This window comes from Podarcis filfolensis, assembly GCF_964270895.1.
Source record: "Podarcis filfolensis genome assembly, chromosome: 7".
Lineage (NCBI taxonomy): Eukaryota > Metazoa > Chordata > Lepidosauria > Squamata > Lacertidae > Podarcis > Podarcis filfolensis.
The window spans coordinates 30,280,784-30,303,853 of record NC_139603.1 but is presented as its reverse complement, the minus strand read 5'-3'; the positions used below and the strand labels follow the sequence as shown (position 1 = coordinate 30,303,853).

General features: G+C 41.2%; 1 protein-coding gene across 8 annotated transcripts in view; it reads right to left on the bottom strand.

Annotated features, from left to right (window-relative positions):
* Positions 1-23,070, bottom strand: part of HIVEP1 (HIVEP zinc finger 1) — an 88,924-nt gene that overhangs the window by 40,315 nt on the left and 25,539 nt on the right. The window contains exon 1 of one of the 8 annotated variants that reach the window (XM_083623660.1): positions 14,283-14,915. The exons of the other annotated variants lie outside the window; for them this stretch is intronic. Coding sequence (XP_083479786.1) covers positions 14,283-14,319 — 37 coding nt within the window. The 5' untranslated portion in view covers positions 14,320-14,915. Of the gene's footprint in view, positions 1-14,282; positions 14,916-23,070 lie in introns of those variants that run through there. 8 annotated transcript variants of the gene reach the window in all.

Genomic DNA, 23,070 nt, shown 5'->3' with positions numbered 1-23,070 from the left:
GAAACTCTCAGACCGTCAAGATGCATAGGTTCTCTATTTTCAGCAAGTGCTCCCCCATTCAAGGGACTACATAACCATAGTAACGAGCCTGCTGACTAGGTACCACCCAAAGCCTGTCTATGCAAGAGTCCACAGAAAAAACCTTGTCCCTCTATTCTTCACAATTACTTAAAACCTTGCACAATGAGCCTTTCCTTTTCTCCCCATTCATTCTAACCAGCAAATACGAATTCAAACATATTTTTAAAAGGTCCAAATGTTTGCAAAAAGAACAGAAATTGTTAAGCACAAATTGTAAGGGGGTGGGCGGGGAGAACCCTATGGCAATCATCTATTTGTTAAGACTAATGCATTTGGTGCATTAGATTTATGCCTTTTGCTTATTGTGTTTTGTATTTGAATGTCTAGAGCACACAAAGCCAACATAGTGTCCTCTAGATATGCAACTGACCATGCTAGCTGGGCCAGAGGAGACTTTGGAGTCCAATAATATCTGGAGGGCAACACATTGTCTACCCCAGGCCTAGGGATTCTTCATGCTTGTTTTAATTCTGTTTCTCCAAACAGGATTTCCTACACCATTGTGCTAGTATTTATATTTTAAAAATCAGAAGATTAGCTTCCCCCCGCCACCAGTCATACATAACACACTGACAAAATATGTTCTCTGAAGCCTAAACAGGAGATGGTTCACGTTAACCAGAATAATATAACTTGGATCTAAATCCAAGTGTAGTGTAGTTACTATAAATTAAGACTTCTCCCATGCCTATTGAAGTATTTGAAAAGTTGTAAACTGCATGTATAATGTGCATGTTTTACTTAAAAGCTAGGATTTAAAGGCTATATTTGTGTACAATACAGGAATTAAAGATGGTATCCAAAACAGACCTGACTGCAGAAACAAAGAAACCTGTACCACCTTAGATTTACCACTAGGAGTCAGCTTTGCACAGGTCAGAATGAGCACCAGACTCTAATGTACCTAATATATGAAAAATAGTGAATAAGCTAATAGTATTATTATTATTAAATTAGAATTTTTTTGTACACAATTCTGTTGTTTTCATAGTGCTGTAGAGAGATTATCAGTCTACACCCGACTGAGCTCTCTTTGCCAAGAAAAGTCTTAAGGTCCTCATCTGGTAGAATTCATATGCCAATTCAGAAGCAGGTCATGTCCACAACTTAGCTTAAATCTGCTTGAGACAGAATGCACAAAGTTTGCTTTGAGACTAAATAACTTGCCCAGTCTGGTACAGGAATAGTCCTGGAGCAAAACTGGTTGTTTCAGTTTCAGAAAATTCTCTTTGCAAGGAAGAATGGGGGTGCTTAACTCTCCCCCAGCCAGGCATTTTCCCAGTTTCTACTTATTCCTGGCATTAGTGCTACAGATTGGTGCTGACCTCACAAACATAGGTACAGAACTTGGGGGAGGGGCAGCATTTGGGAGAAAAAAATGTGGCAGGGATTTTTTTAAAAATCCCAACCTTTCTCTGCAATGAGAGAGAAAAGACTTTCAAGCTAATGCAGGCTTCCTCAACCTAGGCCTTCCAGATGTTTTTCACCTACAGCTCCCATGATCCCTAGCTTGCAGGACTAGTGGTCAGGGATGATGGGAATTGTATTTTTTTAAAAATAATATTTATTAAAAGTTTAAAGATTACAGAAAGAAGAAAAAAAGAGAAAGATTAAACAAAACAAATCAATACATTGGGATTGCTACCGTGGAGGGGCGAGGGAGGTATGGCGGTGGGGGCAGATGTTATAGGCGAAGGGGATCGAGATATGGATATGCTCGTACCCCTTCCAATCTGCGCCTCATCCCGAGGGACGAGGGTAGGGCGAGCAAGGACTACTCACCTCCGTCACTGGTGCTGTGCAATGCCAGGTCTATAGGCAACAAAACCGCCACCCTGCGAGATTTCTTTATCTCGCAGGGGGTTGACCTGGCTTGTGTGACGGAGACCTGGGTGCGCGAAGGGGCAACAGTTACCTTAAGAGAGATGGCGCCCCCGGGTTTCTCCGTCCTCCACCAGTCACGGACTGTGGGCCGGGGGGGAGGGGTGGCATTATTAATCCGGGAAGATTGTTCTTTCAGGGCTCTACCATCACCATCGATCCCCGGCATTGAATGTGTTGGCCTAGTGTGGGGCTCCGAGGAGAGCTTGGCTGTCTGGCTGGTGTACCGGCCACCTAGCGCACCAGCAGCCACCCTGTCAGGCCTATTGGAGGCGGTGGCCGGCTGGGCCTTGGAGTTCCCTAACCTATTGGTATTGGGGGACTTCAACATCCATGCTGATGCCACTCCCTCCTCACAGGCTCTGGACCTGGTGTCTTCCATGGCGACACTAGGGCTCTCCCAGTTTGTTTCGGGCCCCACACATCAAGCAGGCCACACGCTGGATTTGATCTTTGGTGCAGGTATAGATGTGATCATGTCTCCTTCGATGAAGGTGCCATGGTCTGATCACTACGCTCTGAAAGCCAGGATTGACTTTCCACCCCCACCCTGCTTAGGTGCCGAGCCGATTTGGGCTCGCCCGCAGAGGCTGATGGACCCTGATAGATTCCGCCAAGCCTTGCGGGACCTTGCTCCCCCTGGCGACTCATTGACTGAGCTTGTTGAGGGCTGGAATATCCAGCTCCTGGCAGCCATCGATGAGATCGCACCGAAGCGCCCTCTGCGACCCCGCAGAAACCGGGCTCCCTGGTTTACCGAGGAGCTCCGGAAAATGAAGCGGGACCTCAGACGGCTAGAGCGAGTATGGCGGGGTGCCCGTGACGGAGCCTCAAGAACATCTTATAGGGCTTTTATGAAAACCTATGAGATGGCGGTGAAGGCTGCTAAGAAGTCTTACTTCTCGGCCTCCATTGCATCCGCTAGCTCTCGCCCGGCGCAATTATTTAGTATAATCAGGTCTTTAACGTCCCTTGAAGGACAGCCAAATTTAAATAACAATTTGACACACGGCTGTGAGGCATTTGCGAGCTTTTTTGCGGAGAAGGTCTTGTTGCTCCGCCATGACCTCCCTGCCAATTTGGATACAATAAATGAACTGGAGGCCCCTCGACTGTCCTCGGGTCCAGTATTGGACCACTTTGACCGGATATCCCCAGCCGATGTAGACAGACTCCTCCGAGCTGGAAAGCCCACCACCTGTCCTCTCGACCCGTGCCCGTCTTGGCTGATTAGAGCGTGTCCAGACGAGGTGCGGGCCCTCCTGGGGGATATCATCAATTTGTCCCTTGGCACGGGGACATTCCCAGGGGAACTGAAGGAGGCAGTGGTGCGCCCGCTCTTAAAGAAAACATCATTAGATCCTCTAGATCTATCCAATTACCGCCCGGTTTCGAATCTTCCGTTCCTGGGTAAGGTGATTGAGAGAGCGGTTGCTGAACAGCTTGGTGGGTTTCTGGATGAAACATCGGCTCTGGATCCATTCCAGTCTGGCTTCCGCGCTGGTCATGGGACCGAGACAGCTCTGGTTGCCCTAACAGATGATCTTCGTAGACAGCTGGATCGAGGCGGGTCGGGGCTGCTGATTCTTCTAGATCTGTCAGCAGCTTTCGACATGGTCGATCATGAACTTCTGGACCACCGCCTTGCCGACGTGGGGATCCAGGGCACAGTCCTTCAATGGCTGCGCTCGTTTCTCTCTGGTCGGGGACAGAGGGTGGCGCTTGGGGGGGAATTGTCATCGCGCCACTCCTTGGTGTGTGGAGTACCTCAGGGTGCGATACTCTCCCCAATGCTTTTCAACATCTTTATGCGCCCCCTCGCCCAGCTTGTCCGGAGTTTTGGGCTGGGTTGCCATCAGTATGCCGATGACACCCAACTCTATCTGTTGATGGATGGCCATCCTGACTCGGCCCCAGACACACTGACCAGATGTCTGGAAGCTGTGGCTGGATGGTTACGTGGGAGCCGGTTGAAGCTAAATCCTTCGAAGACAGAGGTCCTGTGGCTGGGACGGGACGATATGGGATTGGGGGGGCAACTCCCATCTCTTGCGGGGGCGCAGTTAGTGCCAGCACCGTCCGTTAAGAGTTTGGGTGTAATCTTCGACACCTCCCTTTCCATGGAGGCGCAGATTGCAGCTATAACAAAGGCGGCATTTTTCCATCTCCGCCAAGCTAAGCAGTTGGCTCCTTACCTCTCTCGCCCTGACCTAGCCACTGTGATCCACGCGACGGTCACCTCCAGACTGGATTATTGTAACTCGCTCTACGTGGGGCTGCCCTTAAGACTGACCCAGAAACTCCAGCGGGTGCAGAATGCTGCAGCGAGACTCCTTACGGGGTCTTCGCTGCGAGATCACATTCATCCGGTGCTATATCAACTGCACTGGCTCCCGGTGGAGTACAGGATCAGGTTTAAGGTGCTGGTTTTAACCTTTAAAGCCCTATACGGCCTTGGACCCTCGTACCTACGGGACCGCCTCTCCTGGTATGCCCCACAGAGAAACTTACGGTCTTCAAATAAAAATATCTTGAAGGTCCCAGGCCACAGAGAAGTTAGGCTGGCCTCAACTAGAGCCAGGGCTTTTTCGGCTGTGGCTCCGACCTGGTGGAACACTCTGTCACAAGAGACTAGGGCCCTGCAGGACTTGACATCTTTCCGCAGGGCCTGCAAGACAGAGCTGTTCCGCCAGGCCTTTGGCCAGGGCACAGCCTGACTCCCTCCCTCGGCAATCTTCGCGGAGCCCTGGCCCAATAGTGGCCAGTGGCTTGAACTTAATTAATTTTATAATGAATGATTTTAGAGCGTTGTTTGTGTTGTACTTTTGTATTGTTTTATTGTTGTTAGCCGCCCTGAGCCCAGCTTCGGCTGGGGAGGGCGGGATATAAATAAAATTTATTATTATTATTATTATTACATTTCAATACATAAAAAAACAAAAAACAATACATCAAAACAAAAACATAAGCAAAAACAATTAAAAACACATCCAATATTTCCATATCTTTCTTTCATTTACTTGTTTCATCGACCTCCTCACACCTCCCTTTTTTGTATTCTAGTTATTAATTATTTCAGCAAATCCTTTCCATCTTTCTCTGTTTTCTGTCATATAATTATCTTAATTTATTTTAACCTTATCTTACCATTAATACCATAAAACTTATTTATACTTAACTCCTTATAACATTTCTACTAAAGCCATGTAATTTCATTCCAACATTTTTCTAACACTCATTAATTTTACAATATTTCTATAAATAAATTTTAAACTTTTTTCCAATGCTCTTCCACCGTCTCTTCTCCCTGGTCTCGGATTCTGCCAGTCCTTTCTGTCAATTCCATATAGTCCATCAACCTGGTGATCTTCTGTCCGAGGCTCTTAACTCTTTTCCATGTCCCATCTGCAGATCTTCTTCATATTTATACATACACTTTACTTTATCTTCTGCTGATCTTGTTCTTAATTTCCTTCCTTTGGCACTGAGGAGTAGATCTCGGGGAAGCTCCAACCTAACAATGTCTTTATTCCTTCTCGACAGGTCAGCCCATTCTCCGTAATCAAAACTAAAGTCCAAAAGATATTTCAGGACGTGTTTCAAAATCCCTCCAAAACTGAAGGCCCCCACAACTCCAATCTCCTCCTGACCCAAATCCAGGTCCCAAAAGCCAGAACATCCCTGCATAAGGGGATCTGTCCAACTTTCCTTCTCCAATCCAAGCGGGGCTCCAATCCTCAAAATCTGACTTTCTCTAAATTCAGTCATAGAAGGCAACAACTTATATTCATCAAATTGCCTCTGTAAGGCTAGGGCTCTCTCCACTTGTATTACTTGAGGTTCAACAACAACTTTCTCCCTCGTCTTCTCCACAACTTGCCATGTCAAAGTAGATTCCTGAATCGATTCCTGAGTAGTTTCTGTATAGATGTTCACTTTTTGTCCCAAATCAGTCATTTTTTGTCCCAGATTATCAATTTTAATAGTCATCACATCCATCTTCTTATGAAGCTGCTCTAATGAAGCACTTATCTTGCAAAATGCAATCACTAAGGCTTCTTCTGTCGACATGCTTACTAGTCCAAGGTCAATCCCTGATTCTCACGGTCTTTTATCTCTGCAGCTGGAAAATTCCCCAGCTCCACTCCTGTAACAGTTTCAAAGGCTCCCTCTAGAGGAAACAATTTCTATTTGTATCAGTCCTTTTAAACGCAGATCCAGCAACAAAATTAGTTTCAATTTTCAGTTACTTTTGCTCCTTTTTAAGTGCAGAGGGAAACAATGGAAACAATATATTTCTCTTGTTTAACTATCTGTCAACATACGTTTTATTCACCGTCAATGAACTTTCCCAAAACGTCAATCTTACTGGCAGCCCGTTTCCAGGTTCAAAACGGTGGTAATTTATCTTTCTTCACTCTCTCTCCTGCAGGCTTAGGCGATCTAAAATTTCCCCCCTCTTCTCCTGCTTCCAAGGGGGGGTTTAACAATTTTAGCCGATGGAGATTTAATTCTTTACAGAAGACTTTCCAAGACTTTAGCTTGCAGCCTCTTTGCTTCAGTCTATTTACAAAAGGGGGAGGCGGACTTCCTGTTTAAAACCTCCCCGTTTCGGTGCCAAATTAAGACGTTTAAAAATCCAATTTTCCGTTCTACTCACGGGTAGTTGTTTCAAGATCAAATTGTCCACAGGAAAAAGTCAGCGCTCTCCGGCAACAGCAATGCGGCTTCACTCCGTGAAAAAAGCAGTCGATTCAAAGCACTGTGCCACTCACCCCACGTCGCTCCGGATCCCCGAAACCGGGTTTCCCCGCGAGTAGGGGAGGTGCAAAAGGTGCCAGCCGAATCCCACGTTCACAGGCTTCTCCCGCCTGTGATTTTTATGGGTCCCCGCCTTCGCCGTGGCGGCCAGACCCTAATTTCCACGCAGCAAATTCCTCCCGATCAGAGGAATTCCGCCATTGTCCGGAGGCGCCAACCCGGAAGTCCTCGGGAATTGTAGTCTCAAAACATCTGGAGGGCCAAGGTTGTGGAAGCCTGAGCTAATGATTACATGCCCAAACAGTGTAATGTGTAGTTTGATCTTTGTTATAAATACTGCTGCAGTTCTAATAAATAATTTATTTATTTCTTTATTTATACCCTGCCCATCTGGCTTTGTTTTCCCAGCCACTCTTGACAGCTCCCAACAGAATTAAAAAGGGATAAAATATGTAACATTAGAAACTACACCAAACAAGGCTGCCTTCAGATGTCTTCTAAAAGACAGATAGTTGTTTATTTCCTTGAATTCTGATGGGAGGGCATTCCACAGGGCAGGCGCCACCACCGAGAAGTCCCTCTGCCTAGTTCCCTGTAGCCTCACTTCTTGCAATGAGGGAACTGTCAGAAGACCCTCGGAGCTGGACCTCAGTGTCCGGGCTGAATGACGGGGGTGGAAACGCTCCTTCAGGCTGTTTAGGGCTTTAAAGGTCAGCATCAACACTTTGAATTGTGCTCGGAAACGTACTGGGAGCCAAGTTCTTGATGGTTACCTTTGACATGATGGCCAGCAAGCTGAACAAAACATTGGAGCTATAATACGCTACAAAGGAGAGGTTATTCCTAGGAAGAACACTCTTGTTCCAAAACCCATTTCCATACGAGTCTCACTAAAGCAATTAAGTTACTTAGCAGCAGCTGTTACATGAGCGCACCATGAATGTATGTGTACTAGCTCTAGCGGAATCATGGATGCAAGTACATTATCCCTCTACTGAATGCATCTCTAGCTCTAACTGCCACCACAAGCATTACCACAGCCTCCACAGCTCCTCCATCCATGGCTTCAATGTTTCTCCTCTCCAGGGGCCGATGAGCTCTGGCATCGTGAACAGATATCAGAACTCCAAACGTGTGCACACATACACAAGCATGTATTTATAATGGAACAATTTGTGTGCAACGCGCCACAAGCCTTTGTTGCTTTAATATGTCATGGAGAATACCATGCTAGAAATCTTCTCCCTACGAAGCCCAGTGTGTGTAGGGAGTCTTTTCAAATGGGGAAATTGCTCAAGAATTCCAAAGTGGTAGTGAGTCTCCCAAGGACTGTACCATACAATTTCCCCCCTCAAAAGTACAGATTGTCTTTTACCGTTGGCAGAAATGGGAAAAAGAAGGAATTGTGTTGGCACTGCATTTAATTCCAGGGGTGGAAAAGATAATATTCTGTTGCAGTTGCCACTGAATTACCCGTGCTTCTAGAAGACCAAAATGTAGTCACCCCCTAGGAACTCCCTTTGGCTGATTAGGTTCCCATGCCCTTTTAAATGTGTTTGCGGGAAGGGATAGGGGGGTTATTTGTGTGTGTGTGTGTGTTCTTGTTTTTATTATGTATTTTGTGTTCTTATGTTGGGAACCATCCTGAGATCTACAGATGAAGGGTGGCATATAAATTTAATAAACAAATAAATCATAAATAATAGGGTAACAATCACCAAATGGAATGTCTAGTTGCCATTTTGGGGCCAGCTGGCTCAAAAGTCGTATCTTTCAATACAACTGAAATATCACAGGTAAGATTCTAAATGATGTGTTGTTAGTGTGTGAAAACAGGAAAGAGTCAAGGATCCCCAGGCATGCACCTCCAGATGGTGGAAATGTCAGATGCCATCCTGGCACCCGGGAATCTTCACTTGGTCGCAAGGGGTCAATAGCCAGGTGCAAAATGTGCCTGGTACCTTGAAAATACAGTAATATAAATAAAATAGTTACAAATATAAAAACAGTTAAAACAATTGCATTTATAAATAGACTTTGAAACAACAACAGCACATGCTTAAAATCAATTCAAATCCCAGTTGGGATAAGGATTTTAAAAGGTTTGTTGAATGAAGAATACTTTTAGCAGGTGCTGAAAAGGCAATAAAAATGCATATGTAATATGCATTACCGCGGGGGGGGGGTGTGTTTCCAAAGGATAGCTTCTGCCACACTAAGGGCCTGATTCCGACATTGTACGGAATAGACCTTCTGAATAGGATGGTATTTGCAGAATGCCCTCTCTTGCACAAGGCAGCAATCAGTTGTGTGTGTGAGGGATGAGGTGATCTTTTAGGCAAGATGCTAGTGACAGGAGTATCATTCATCCACTAGTGGAAAGGCTCTCCTGAGAAAACATGCATTTTGACGTTTATATCCTACCTTTCTATTTAAGAAAATTAAACTCAAGGCACTTATCAAACATAGAACTAAAACTAAAAACATTCCTAACAAATGAAACAGGAATTATTGGATAATATAGGTTAGAGGCCACCTTAGGGCTTACCCTGTGGTTGCAATGGAGGCAAATAAATCCTCCTCCTCTGTCACCATAGTACCTGCACAATTAGCCAGCAGAAGCTATGAGTTGTCCTGTGGACTTTGATAATATGATTGACTAGGAGCTCTTCTTCAGGAAGACATCTGCAAAATGTGGGGGTTGCATCCTAATCTCCTGAAAAGGTTCTTTCCCCCTGTAACTGATGTAAATGTAGGTACAGAATGACCAAATTTAACATTCATGGTTACAAAAGGAGTTAAAAGTAATTGGTAGTCCAGTATATGAAATGTGACAATAGAGTGGAAAACAGCTGGCTATGAGAGTAGATTGAAGGTGCCCATAACTTCCAACTCTTGATGGGCATTTTTATGGTCTGGCCCAAACCTGAGTGGAAGACCTCAAGGAAATGCAATTTTCTACTTGATTTCCAGATTACCAAGTAGTACTCTTTCTAATGCAACTTATAAGTGTTACCACTGAAATTTAAGCTTTAGCTGAACAAAACAAATGGCAACAGAATAAAAATATGAAGGGCAACAAAGCCCAAACTGATTGCTAAGCTGAACAGAACAGGATACCTGCCTCTATTTAACAGTTTATGATGAGTGGGTTGTTGTTGTTTTTACTGTCACTTCATTAGCAGTGTATCTATATAATCAGCAATGTTAATTTGCATAAGCAATATATATTTCGTATTAGACTTTTTGTATATGTTCTCAGCTAAAGCCAAACCATGGCCAGAGAAGATGCCAACTTTATCTTTAACAGTACATATTGGGCTTAAAAACCCAGTTTATTACAACATATGTCTAAGTCTTTTCATTACTTTTACATCATACAAATTTTCTCACTCTTCTCCAACTCAATTCACCAGGCGCACCCAACATGAACTAAAACAGACTGTATATTCAATAAGTATATGATGAAATATTATTTTCAACATGGTTCATCAGATCTTAGTTTTAAAATATTCCAATCATGTTAATCGATTAAGGCGCCCTAAGCATCAAGGCATCTTAACAGCTGTCAAGCCAGAATTCCATAGAGAATGTGCATGGAATTCCCTTCAGACAAGTTTGCAGGCTGGCAAAGGATGGAGAGAAAAATCTCTCCCACCTTTACCAGCCCGTGGCTTCTCTCCTGGCTTTGGAGGAAGGGAAATAGAACATCATTGGATAGTCCAAAGAGCAATGGATTGATCTGCAAGTCAGTTGTCAGCTCACTGAGCTTTTATGCATATAAATCAAGTGGGCTACTGAGAAGGCAGGCAGTGCTCCATGATTCCTCCTCCACCCTGTTGTGTTTCTAGTCCAGCCAGTGCCTGCTTTTTACTCATAAGAAGGTCCCACATTGTGATTAAAAAGCAAGCAAGTAAAAAGTGTGCAGCAAGTAATTTGCGGCGGGCTAACTAGCAAGTTCCGCTGATTTTTGGCTTCATCCTCTGAAGTCTACTCTTATGTTCTCTAACTCACAATTGTTTGAACACACACACATTAAACCAACCCACCTTTCTCCAGTCCATTGACCAGGAAACTTCTTCTAAATTGATTAGTTCAATAAATTTGCATTTGTGAGATCATTCATACAGCAACTAAATCAAAAACAGGAAAGGGGTAGCAAGTTGTGACAATAGGGGCTTGATATTAGGTAAAATAGGGACAAGGAGAAGAGGGTTTCTTTTATAAGGTCTTAAGGGTTGATATACTTGATAAATTGTTCTGTTTCAGGAAAAAATATGCGCTACAACTAACAGCATAATTTTACATGTGTGCCTGGAAATAATCCCCATTGAATTTAGTAGGTTATGCTGCATACAAAGATGCCTGCAAGATGAAGAATAACTAACACAGAGAGACACTGGAATGTTGATAATCTGACACGTTAATAAATGTTATTAAAATGAACCAAGCTTCACAAAAGGATAAGATACACTGGTCACAATGTTCATCTGGTTATATAACTTTCTCAAACTCATAACAGATGAGACATTAAATTCCCAGAAGACCCCGTTTATTTAGCTGATCGCTCATTATCTATTTGACTTTATAAAATATTAGGTCAACAGCCTCCCCAAATGATGATGTAATCAAGAGAAATACCTTGACCAACTACCCTTACGTGGGAGGAGATGGACAGATGGCAGGGAAAGTATGCAGTTCTTATCAACTCTGACCTGGCTGTGCTGTAATTAGACTAGGACATAAAACATTTTCTTAATTGTTCAATCAGTACCACTCACTCATCATTCTAATGAGTGTTTTTCCTGTTCCAGGAAACAGAAGTAGTACATGTACTTTTTGCTTACCCTATTGGTCAGAGTATGCTATATGTCTGTATTGACTCTTCCCCACCCCTTTTCTTTTGACCAACATAATTCTGGGTCATGAATAAACCGTTGGCATGGATAGAAATGTCAATCTTTATGAGATAATTTGGGCAGCAGTCAATTGTGGCAATGCTATTTTAATTTAGGGATGCTAACCATGAGAAATTTGCAAATTTCCATACTCTGTGAAAGGCTAAATTAAAAGGACACCAAGCCCCTGTGCCCCACAAGTACCTTGCAAATCAGTAGTAAGATCTCCAACAAACTGTAGTTTCACATGCCCCTGTATGAATTCCAACTCCAGCAAAAGACTCAGATTTTTAACTACTAAAAATAAGTACACTTTCTTCATGTTCCACAGAATAAGAATATTTTTGCTCACATTTTTGCTTTTAATTCACAAATTCTATCAACACTTTTTCTGAAGAGGCACTTCAGAATTTGAAACTTTGGGGAGTATGTTTGGGGGTGTGTGTGCAAGAACTTGATTTCTAGCTTCTTAAAATGGCCGAGAGAATGGCAAGTGCATAGACCCAGGATGACAATATTTGTATGGGACACTAACCAGGCACTCCCCCCCCCCTAAACTGTAGCAAATAAATTCCCTGTAATTATTTGTTTTTCATTAGGTCATCATGTAGTCTAGGTACAATTTGTTGTTGTTTTTTAATTAAGATGAAGTTCTAATACGTTCTGCTAGAATGCCAGAATTCACAATTTACTATTTGCTATTCAATCTCAATTAGATCTGCAGAACTACCCCTTCAAATATATAACATGGACAAGGGCCTTCTACAAATCCATTAAGCTTCAGAGGAACTTTGGAACTAAATCAGGAGATGTGTCATGCATTGCTTCCTTTCCACAGGAAGTATTTACTGAAATCCTACACTGTCAAAGGTCACTGTCAAACAAACAATTCATTCTTTGCTTTCAGCTGCATAGGCCTACTGCAGCCAAAAATAATTTTAAGGTCAAGTAACACAATCTTGATTTTGATCCATTTGCCAAATAACTCCCATAACCCTAGCTAATATTCAGTCAAAAATACTTAACAAGAGATGTATTCCAAGAAAAGCTAATATCAGAGAACCGTGTGTCCTTAACAAGCGTTGTAGTAGAGTATCCTGGCTTTGGAAAATGTTATATTTAAAACTTAATCTTCCAAAGGTAACAATATAAAACAGACAAACTGGAGCTGTAAAAAAGGAGCTAGTCGATAAAAATAAAGTGGTGCTATGTTTCATAGAACTACAGCACAATATCCCCCATCACATCACTGAAGCAGAACAGTTGGATATTAACCTTTAAATAGCTGGAAAGAATTACACCACAAAGCACCAACCCCCACAGTATTTAAAATGGTAATATTCCTAATACTAGTTTTATACTTGAAGAAGTATCTGCAGAAGCGATAAATCTGATTGTTACTTAAGTAACTTGTTGAATGACAAGTAAAAGCATACATTCTGCTTTTAATATAATTATCTATTAATAATCTCAGTCTCTTTACTGTATCATTCCACCATAACCAAACTGTTCCTTCTCTTCTCTTCCATACTACCTAGATCATGAAATATTGCATAACACTACTGCAATAAATCAAAGAGTTTGTGAGCCACCTTCTTGCTAAGATTCATGCACCTTTGTCAACATTTATTTCATCCTTTTAGAAGTATTGTCTATTAAGATCTTCAATATGGTTGGAGTGGCTGGGCAAAAAGTAAAGCAACTTTGAACATTTATTTATTGTTTATTTATTGTTAGATTCTTATTCATCTTCTTTCCAGCTATAAATTCCACCTATTTTACCGAGAGAATTTCAGAAGTCTACACTTGTTACTCTCCCTCGCTATATATTACATATACACACTGCACAAATTCAAATAACACTTTTGACATGGAGCACTGGAAGGTTTCATCAACAAGCAGCATGACATTATTTCAAACAACTTTAGTATAATAAAGTCCTACTAGTGACTGTTTATATATAGACAGTGGATTAATCTCCACTATGCATTTCACAAAATCACACCTGCACTGTCTACAATATATCTCAATATTTGTAGTAAGGAAAGCAAAAGCTTTCTATATCCAGGATAAACTGTCTTTCAAAGCTAATATGCTTAACCTGCAGTTTCAATCACACTGGGAAAAGATCGGGCGATTAATTGTCACCAACAGGAACAATAAGGTTATAACTAATGTACAGTAAAAATGTGCTCTCAAGATTATTGCCCACCATTCCATACCATTTTTCATCTGATTGCCATAGGATTAATTTAGTGTTTTGCATTCACTTATATAGCAAATGAAAGTGGTATGAATTTGTCATATGCTTCACAGGTTATACCCAGGAATGCCCAAGCAAGCCACAAGATAAGAAGAACTGATTTTGATTAAAACATCAAAACAATTGAAAAACATTCCTAACTAATTTTAGATACATAAGGCCAGGGGTTCTGTTGTTGTTTCTACTGTTACTATTTCAAGAGATAGCTACTGGAGAAAAAGGTTACAGGGAAATAATTCCTCCAGACTCATAATAATTTTGAAGGCAAGAATTTACTCACGACTGGAGAACTCAGAGCTTTAAAAAGATCTGATTAGCAACAGCTATTCTTGTTCTAATGCCTAGCCAGAGCCCAAGTATATGACTGAAGAATTCAAAAAATGACCAGAAAAACTTACCAAAGCAGACAAAGCCTTCCTCTGTTCCTTCTTCCATTCATGCTACAAATCCCTCAATGACTAGCTCTTGGGCTGGCACAACATTTGCTGCACTGAGATAGTGTTTACTAACAGCCTCCACATAAATAGAGATTTATTTCGGGTTACGTGCACTTATATTACAGCATAAAACTTTCACTATAGGCAATTACCAAATGTAGCCTCTTACGAGATTGAAAACAATTAAACTATCATCGTAAAATCTGCAGATTTTAAAGTTTGACCATGTGACAGCCAAATCTATAACAAGTACAAGAGAGAGGCGACATAGGTGTGTTCTCCTTCTCCTTATACCCACCACAATATTGCAAACTTCTCCATTTTACCCAAGGAATGCAACATTGTTTAAGAGACACCCACCAACGCAACAATTCATAATCCTCTCCCTTTTGAAACTAACTCATATGCACGGCTTTATTCCTTTCCCCATATTCTATTACAATAGAGCATTTGAACAGTCACATTACCCAACAGCTGACAGGTCATTCCCCATTATCAGTGCCATAATACACCTGAATTGCCCTGCCACATCTCATGCTATATTCGGAGAGCAATTCTAAGACGTAATCTCTCACAGGCTTAGGGATCCTAGGAATCCTCCCCCGCTATCTCTCCATGGCAACAGTAGCTACAGTAGAGACGGTCCACCTCTTACGCAAGCGAAAGGAATATGAAACACTGCCAAGAGGCCACAAATGCCAGCAGTCAAAACATTACCCTCACCCCTCCCTATTTAATTGTTGCCTTAAAGAAACAGCAGTCTATTTCTTTTTGTTTTCTTCGTGTTGGAAACGCACACACAAATCTGCATTTGAGCAGATGGAAGAAAGCATACCAAAAGATACTTGCAAATTAGGGCTGCAAGCACTTTCAAAGTAAATAAACCACGTAAAGGGGAAGAACTCTCCTCCCAAAACGCTTCCAGAAATATACTTCCCTTCCTGAAAGAAACACTTGGGTACCAGGCACTTCAAATCAAATATATTGTACCCCTTTATGTGTGATTATAATATTAATACAATCTACTATAGTGTCTTAAAAGATATCAAAGCACAAAACCAGAAACTGCATTTATATTTTAACTTGACAGAACAACACCTACTGAATTATTATTTCACTTCAGATGTTGCTGGTCTCCAGCACCCATCAGCCCCAGTCAGTGTGTCCACTGGTCAGGGAGTGGTAGAGAACATCTGGAGAGCAACAGATTTGGAAAGGTTGAACTTGCAGACATCAGATGTTCTCACAAGAATTTGCCTAAAATATAATGTGGAGTGAGAGGGAAGTCCCAATTCACATTGTAATTTACCTACAAAAGATAGTCTGTTCATTCTCACCTGATGAAAAGAAGCTGCTCTCATCTGGCCACTCATTATCTGACCATACTTTCCCCTATTAGTCATGAGTATTTCGTTTATTTACCACTTTCATTTTTGTGAGGGTGGAGTTGAAGCAAGGCAGTGAAGCAGAAAGGAACAAAACTGGAAAAAGAGAAGACAAAGTTGTCCAGTGTACAAGATCCTATATTCCCATACTCAAGTTGAAATTCTGGGAGTAAGCCCTATTGACTTACTTCTGAATAGACATCAATAGGGCTGTGGTGCTAACCCAACAAACTGCCATGGTACTGACCCACAATAAAGGCCCTGAGGGACGCGGGTGGCGCTGTGGTCTCAGCCACTGAGCCTAGGGCTTGCCGATTGGAAGGTTGGTGGTTCAAATCCCCATGATGGCATGAGCTCCTGTTGCTTGGTCCCAGCTCCTGCCAACCTAGCAGTTTGAAAGCACATCAAAGTGCAAGTAGATAAATAGGTACCGCTCCAGCGGGAAGGTAAACAGTGTTTCCATGCACTGCTCTGGTTTCGCCAGAAGTGGCTTAGTCATGCTGGCCACATGACCCGGAAGCTGTAACGCTGGCTCCCTTGGCCAGTAAAGTGCACCGCAACCCCAGAGTCGTCTGCGACTGGCCCTAACGGTCAGGGGTCCCTTTACCTTTAAGAAAGGCCCTATATGGCAGAAGTGGGGAAGTGCCGGCTCATCAGCACTAACTGGGCCCGCCATGTCTCACAATTCACTTCACAAGACAGTTTTAGACAGGCTACAGGTGCACAAAGAAGAAAACCCATGAAGGTGTTATGCATGTGGAATTGCTTGAATGTGATTTAAATTCATGTGGCCACATGATGCAAGGAGCCTTAAAAATGAAATATTTTTATGGCATCGGTGCCAGTATTGTCAGTATGCTGATGACACTCAGCAATCTCTCTGTGTGTCATCTGATTAACAAATTACATGAAGCTTAATCTAAGATCCTATTCACATTTCCAAGGGCTGATCTATATTATAGTTTACTGCAGAACAGGATGAACATTTCTGGTTCCTCAAGAACTGAATTAGTTTCGACTGCAATGGTATGCACTTTCTTGGAGTAAAACCCACTGAATATTTCTAAGTAAACTTGCATAGTCATGAGGTGGCAGTATACTTGAGAAGACATGGCCTGGCTAAACAACTGATTTGGAGAAGAATGTACAATAATTGGAAGCATGTACACCCTAGGTTCAGGTGAGGTCAGACTCAAAAGTCAGCTCTTTGTTCAGAAGTATTTAGCTCCTAAATGCAGTTTCCAGCAGCTGGAAAGATATTAGTATGTCGTGGAAGAAAAGCCTGCATATACCAAACCACAGGCAGACACAACATGAATTAAGCAGGTCAACTATGTCAAGCTGCATTCTACCACAAGTAAGTGCATAAATATATATAAAAGAAAAACGCTTGGCTTTCAATCTGCATCCATCTCCCAAACTACATGGATACACAAGCATGCCAAATTTTAACAGAAACCTAGAACACCACAGCAAGTTATGTTTTCCTCCATAAGTGAAAGTACAGTTTTGACACTTTCAAGACAATCGTCAACACACACACATATGTCAACACACACAGAATTTCCTAGAATCCTAGAACTGTAGCATTGGAAGGGACCCTGAGGATCATCTAGTCCTACCCCCTGCAATGCAGGAATATGTAGCTGTGCCAAATGGGGATTAAATCTGCTACCTTGGCATTATCAGCGCCATGCTCTAACCAACCGAGCTTGTATGTTTAACCTAAGCATTAGGGTTTTCTTCTTCAGTTAAGAAAAATAGTTATGACTGCTGTTACTCTTCAAGTTCACATTATTTCACTTCAATACGACATTTCTTCTGAATTCACCTCTTTCATATTCTGCAGTAAATGCTTAAGCCTCAGTTCTGGGGCAATTAAGGTCTTTGATCACTGCCCTCAGTTTAAACACTAAATAGAGGCTTTAAACAAACACCCATCTTTATACACGCCTCTCACAGAGATAAAGTTAACACCATTTTAATATCACAAAGGAATAATTTCCTAACCTGTGCTCCATTTACCCACCTAAACACTTGCTCCTTTTAACTCTGCCAGCTGTTATAATAACACTGTGCTGCATTTCCCCAGTTAGTGGAAAAATATAAAGAAAGCAGAGGGGTATTGCAGTGTGGTTCCTGACCAGGAATTGCAACCCTGTACGGTGCTGGATACCAGATTCTCACTCCCTATCTGGCTCTCCTGCTTCAACTGTGCAGCACTTCTCCATTTACCCAACCAAGGAATTGCAAGCCACTACCATGATAGCTTTGGTAATGGGTCTTTCCTTAAAATCTGAACTTGGAGGGATTAAAAAGTCAAAAAGGCTGAAGTGAAAGAATACAACCCCCATAGTACTTCAAACAACACGTAAGCAAAAGGGCAAGCAGGTACAGTTTACCATAGTATCTGTCAGGTCTGACATGGTATACAGATAACCACAGTATCATCTATTATTATTGTTTTGTTGAAGTCTATCTTAATGAATATTATTGTAAGGTGCAGAAATCCCATTTAGAATATTTTTTCATTGTATTGACAACTTCATGTATTGACACTGACAAGTTTTATCATCACTAAAGTTTATCACCTTATTATCGAAGATTTCAAAGCTCTCACCCACTTCTGAACGTAAACTGAAAAGACTTATGCACTTCTATTCAGATGAATGGTCAAATCCATTAACACACTATTTACATTATCATTTATCCCAAACAGAAAGGAAGGTCATTCAACAGGGCCTAATCCTACCAGGCCAGGAACAGATGGTGCCCTCGAACAGGAAGGCAAAAAAATCCAAACTTCTGTTGCTTCATATTCAGAGCAAAGTTTACTCATGCTGATAGAGTCTGCATACCCTTAACTATATGGGTCGGTAGCCTGCTAAAAAATAAAATTAAATCAATGTTGATGTTTTTACTCTACTCCCTTTATTACAAATATTAATGTGTTGTTGATAAAACCTGCTTTGTTTTATTCGGCTTCTGTTGACAATTCTTGCATTTATTTGTAATAATGTTCTGCTTGCAGGCTTTAAAACAGTTAATATATAAAGCTTTTATAAATTTATTTTGAGGCCATGAAACGTCTACTCCACACAAAGAACTAAAAAGGTTTTGTGATGCAGAATCAGCAAAGGAGGTATCTTTTACTGGACCAACATTTATTTGTTTTAAGAAAATCAGCATAGATACACAGAATTAAATGAACAATTTTAAAGTATGAAAATATACACATTCAGCCTTGCAACTTTTTTGTGCTAGGAAGAATGTTCATTCTGCCTGATGAAGAGTTCTACCCAAAGATCTTTAAATAGTTAGTTGGTCCAAAGCACTATCATTCATACAAATCATGAAGTAAATTAGGTAGAAGGAAACAAAAAGCAGACCAGGAGGACTGCACATTCAATATAAGCATATTTATTAAATTAGATTACGTAAGTTGCCAATGCAAGTCCAAGATTCATAGCAGTTGTAGGAGGTGATGCTTTCATGAATACATAATAGGTTCTAGTCAGTGTATTGCATTTTTGGATCACAATTCTATGCACTGCTTAATTGAAAGTAAATCCCACAGGAGTTCAATGATGCTGAATCCCAATTTTAATTATAAAGTTCAATGAGATTTACTCCCAGGTAAATGAGACTAAACACTACTGCAATCAGTGGAATTTACTTTGAGTAGACATGCATAGGATAACACTATCTAAGATAAAATATAGGTATGTCTATGAATTTTAGCATCCCAACAACTCTACATTTTAAAGTAAGTTTTGCCTTGGGCATATACACCTACTTAGCCAAGTAACTCCATACCAAGAGGAACTGTATAATTTTGCTAAATTTCTTTCTCAATTGTTTCCAGCAGCCTTGAAACCATATACTTTTGGTCTTTACATAACTTCTGAGAAGGAAAACAAATTTATCTTTCCTCCCTATAACATATGATGATTCATGACAAGATTAGTTTGTCAAAACAGCTGTTTGGTGAAAATGCCTTCCGGTGAATTTTTGCGTTATCTGCCAATATCTTAGCCATACTGGAGGTGCTGTTGTAATCTCTTGCCCAAAAGATGCGGTGTTAAATTTTCTGCCAATGGAGAGCTAGTATGTGGAAACATCAATTTGTCACAAACAAATTGTGGATAAAGAAGAGGAAGCTGTTACAATAGAGATGAATGAGCCAGTCCAGCAGACTTTAACGTTAGGGTTCTTGAACTTCTTCACCATAGCCACACAGCACACAGTTGTGTCCTAAAATAACCCTCAGTTTTCTGCAGATGTCCCAACAGTTGCTGAATATAAGATAGTCATGGGACATTAGAAATATTATTTGGCTCCCAAGTCTGAAGCTCAAGAAGATTCTTAAGAATTTGATGGAAAGAAGCAAGGTTTATGAAAGATGAGCCTAGGCTGGAAGCCTGTGCCCCATTCAATCTTGGTGCATGGAATTATCACATATGCAGTTGGGCCCAATTTTTGATAGTTCCATGTAAATACTGTTTCCACCTGTTATGCAAGTCCTTTCTAAAACAGTCTCTCCCTGTCCCCCACAACCCGTATCTTTTAGACCTTGCTTTTATAACTAAACTTTTACTCCAGAACATCTGTACAAAATTTAAGGAGTCAAGTCACTTCTATGGCAATCGTTTGACAGTGAGGCTGCTGTTGACTTCTAAAAATGATAGCCATAGAATCATAGAACTGTAGAATTGGAAGGGACCCTGAGGATCATCTAGTCCAATCCCCTGCAATGCAGGAATATGCAACTGTCCCATACAGGGATCAAACCTGCAACCTTGGCATTAACAGCACCATGTTCTAACCAACTTAGCTACCCTAGCTAGGAGATATTGCATTTTAGCTATTTGCCTTGAAACAGAAGCCCTCAAAAAACAAAAACTTGTTAATAAAGAATATTCAGTTTGTTATTTTAAAAAAACTAACCACAACCTGGTACAAAAGACAAAGTCATACCCAGCAACATCCTTTCAATCTAATATAGACACACTTAGCATTACCAGCAGCAGTTGAAGCTTTAAGATACTGCTATGGAATATTTCATGCCTGCAGTACCTAACATTCTATGATTCACAATGACATTAACATTAGGGCTCCCTCAGACTCTCCTCTGAATTAGATGCTGTCATCATCAGGCGTGCCAGAAATCAATGGCTGTAACCACATTTGCAACAAGGAGCTCAACTTCAGTGCGCATATATATATAAATATAAAATTACGGAGTACTGTTTTCTCTTCCCCCCTCCTACTCTTTATGAAAATAAAAAGATGGTGCTCCTACTAGTATTTATTTGCAATATTTTAATGCCATTTCTACAGGTCAATCTGTCAAGGCAGTTTAAAAACTAAAAACATAAAACCACTTTATACAGTGGCAAGATAGCACTGCAGTCGGTGTCCAAGGCAATTCCTTCCCTCCAACATAATGATAGGCTTTTCTAAAGGTCAAAAGTAAATAAAAACCTGTCTGGTCAGTTAAGTTCTCTCCTACACCAACAGTACATAGCAGTGGGGTGCATGAGGAGTCTTTTGAGGGGGGTGAACCTTATCCCCCCACATCCTAGCTCCCACTGATGTATCACTCACCCTCTTTAAAAATCAGATCCCACCCTCTACCCACTTCTCTGCCTTACATATAAAAAGGGCAGACTGGTGAACAACCAACCATGTCCACCCCAGAGTCAAATGGAATTTCAGACCCAGCTATAAGACATTTAAATTATTCAGACACAAAATACTCAAGTGTTTGAAAATTCTGGTCCACCAGCTATTAAACATCCCCAAACAGAAATACAGTATACAGAAATAAAGAATTTGGATTCTTACATTTCTTTTCCATAGTATGGGTCCAAGAACAATAATCAGAAGCTGCATGCTTAACACACCAAGCAAGTCTCTTTAAAGAATATATTACATATTTTAAATATTTCATTCTGCATTGGCCATCTTTCCTTCAATCAATACACAGAACTTCCCAAATATTTTAATTGCACCAAGCCTAGCCAATTCTTGGAACATCTGATTTGCTAGCAGCATATTTTCTTCTAAGTATAACTTTCTACTTGAAAAAAAGAACTGTTCATGCAATAAATCTTAAAATTGACACAGAACTGAACACAACAGCACTGAGCGCAACATTTTCCATAAGCTATACAAATACTTGCTTCTCAAGGCATAGGGCTGGAGACTCTTTTGCAAATTTGGTGACAAAACAAGTTATTGCTTTGCAGTGCCCACAGTACTAAGAAATACATTGTAGGTGTGATTGTCCACAATTTTGCCTTTGAGAAGAGGCAAGTTACTGCTTCTAGCGTTCCCTCAGTCTTTAAGTTTATATTTCCAGTGTAGTCCACATAGTTGAACAAGTTCCCTATTACTCTTCTGCATCTGGGCTGCCAGAGTTTCAGGTGCTACAAGAGAACACAGTCATGCTACTAAAAACAGCTTTCGGTTTTCACCAGCAGATGTATATGTCTGTGTGACATTATATTTTAATTGGCTGGAAGAAATGCTGCCATAAGTACTGCTCCACTACTTCATCTGGGTGACTAGTAAACACTAGTCTAATTGTACGCTTTTGTCCTTTCGTCCAAATTTCTTGAAAACGAAAGCAGTGATGGGAAGAGGTCTATTAAATTAAGATTCCAGTAAAGCTCAAGGTACTCCTCCCACTAACTACAGAAATTAGTATGAGTGGCTTCTACCAAATACCCTCAGGCTAAAAGAACAGGAGAAATCAGTGAAACACGCCTTGCTTTATAAAACAAGAAATACAAATGTAAGACACTCTCAAATTGTACCAAGGTGATAAATATCTAAGCAAGTGCTTTTCATAAATACCCAGGAGAAAGAGTTATCTGGTGTTTCACAGAAGCAACCGATAATGGAAATAAAGACTCTGCAAAGTGCTATGCCAAGCTCCTACAATGATGTAAAATGCAGGCTGATCCTCAAAAGCAGATACAAAACACAAAGAAGATTGGCAAAGGGCTAAAGCTCAGAGACAGAGCACATACATTATTTTCAAAAGATGTCAGGCTTGATTCCTGGCATTTCCAGGTAGGGCTGGAGAAGACCTCTATGAAACCCTGGAGAACAGCTGCTAGCAAAAAACAGTGAGCTAGAAGGACCATTGGTCAGACTTGCTCTAAGGCAGCTTCTATATTCCTATGATAAGGTTACCAGATTTTTTTCAATGAATCCGGGGACACTTTTCAGCTTCAGTGGGAATGATAGGATTTTGTCAGGGGACTGATTTGTAAATCCGGGGACTGTCACAGGGAAACGGGGACGTCTGGTAACCTTACCCTATGAAGCATATTCCAACAGTTTTGCAGATGACT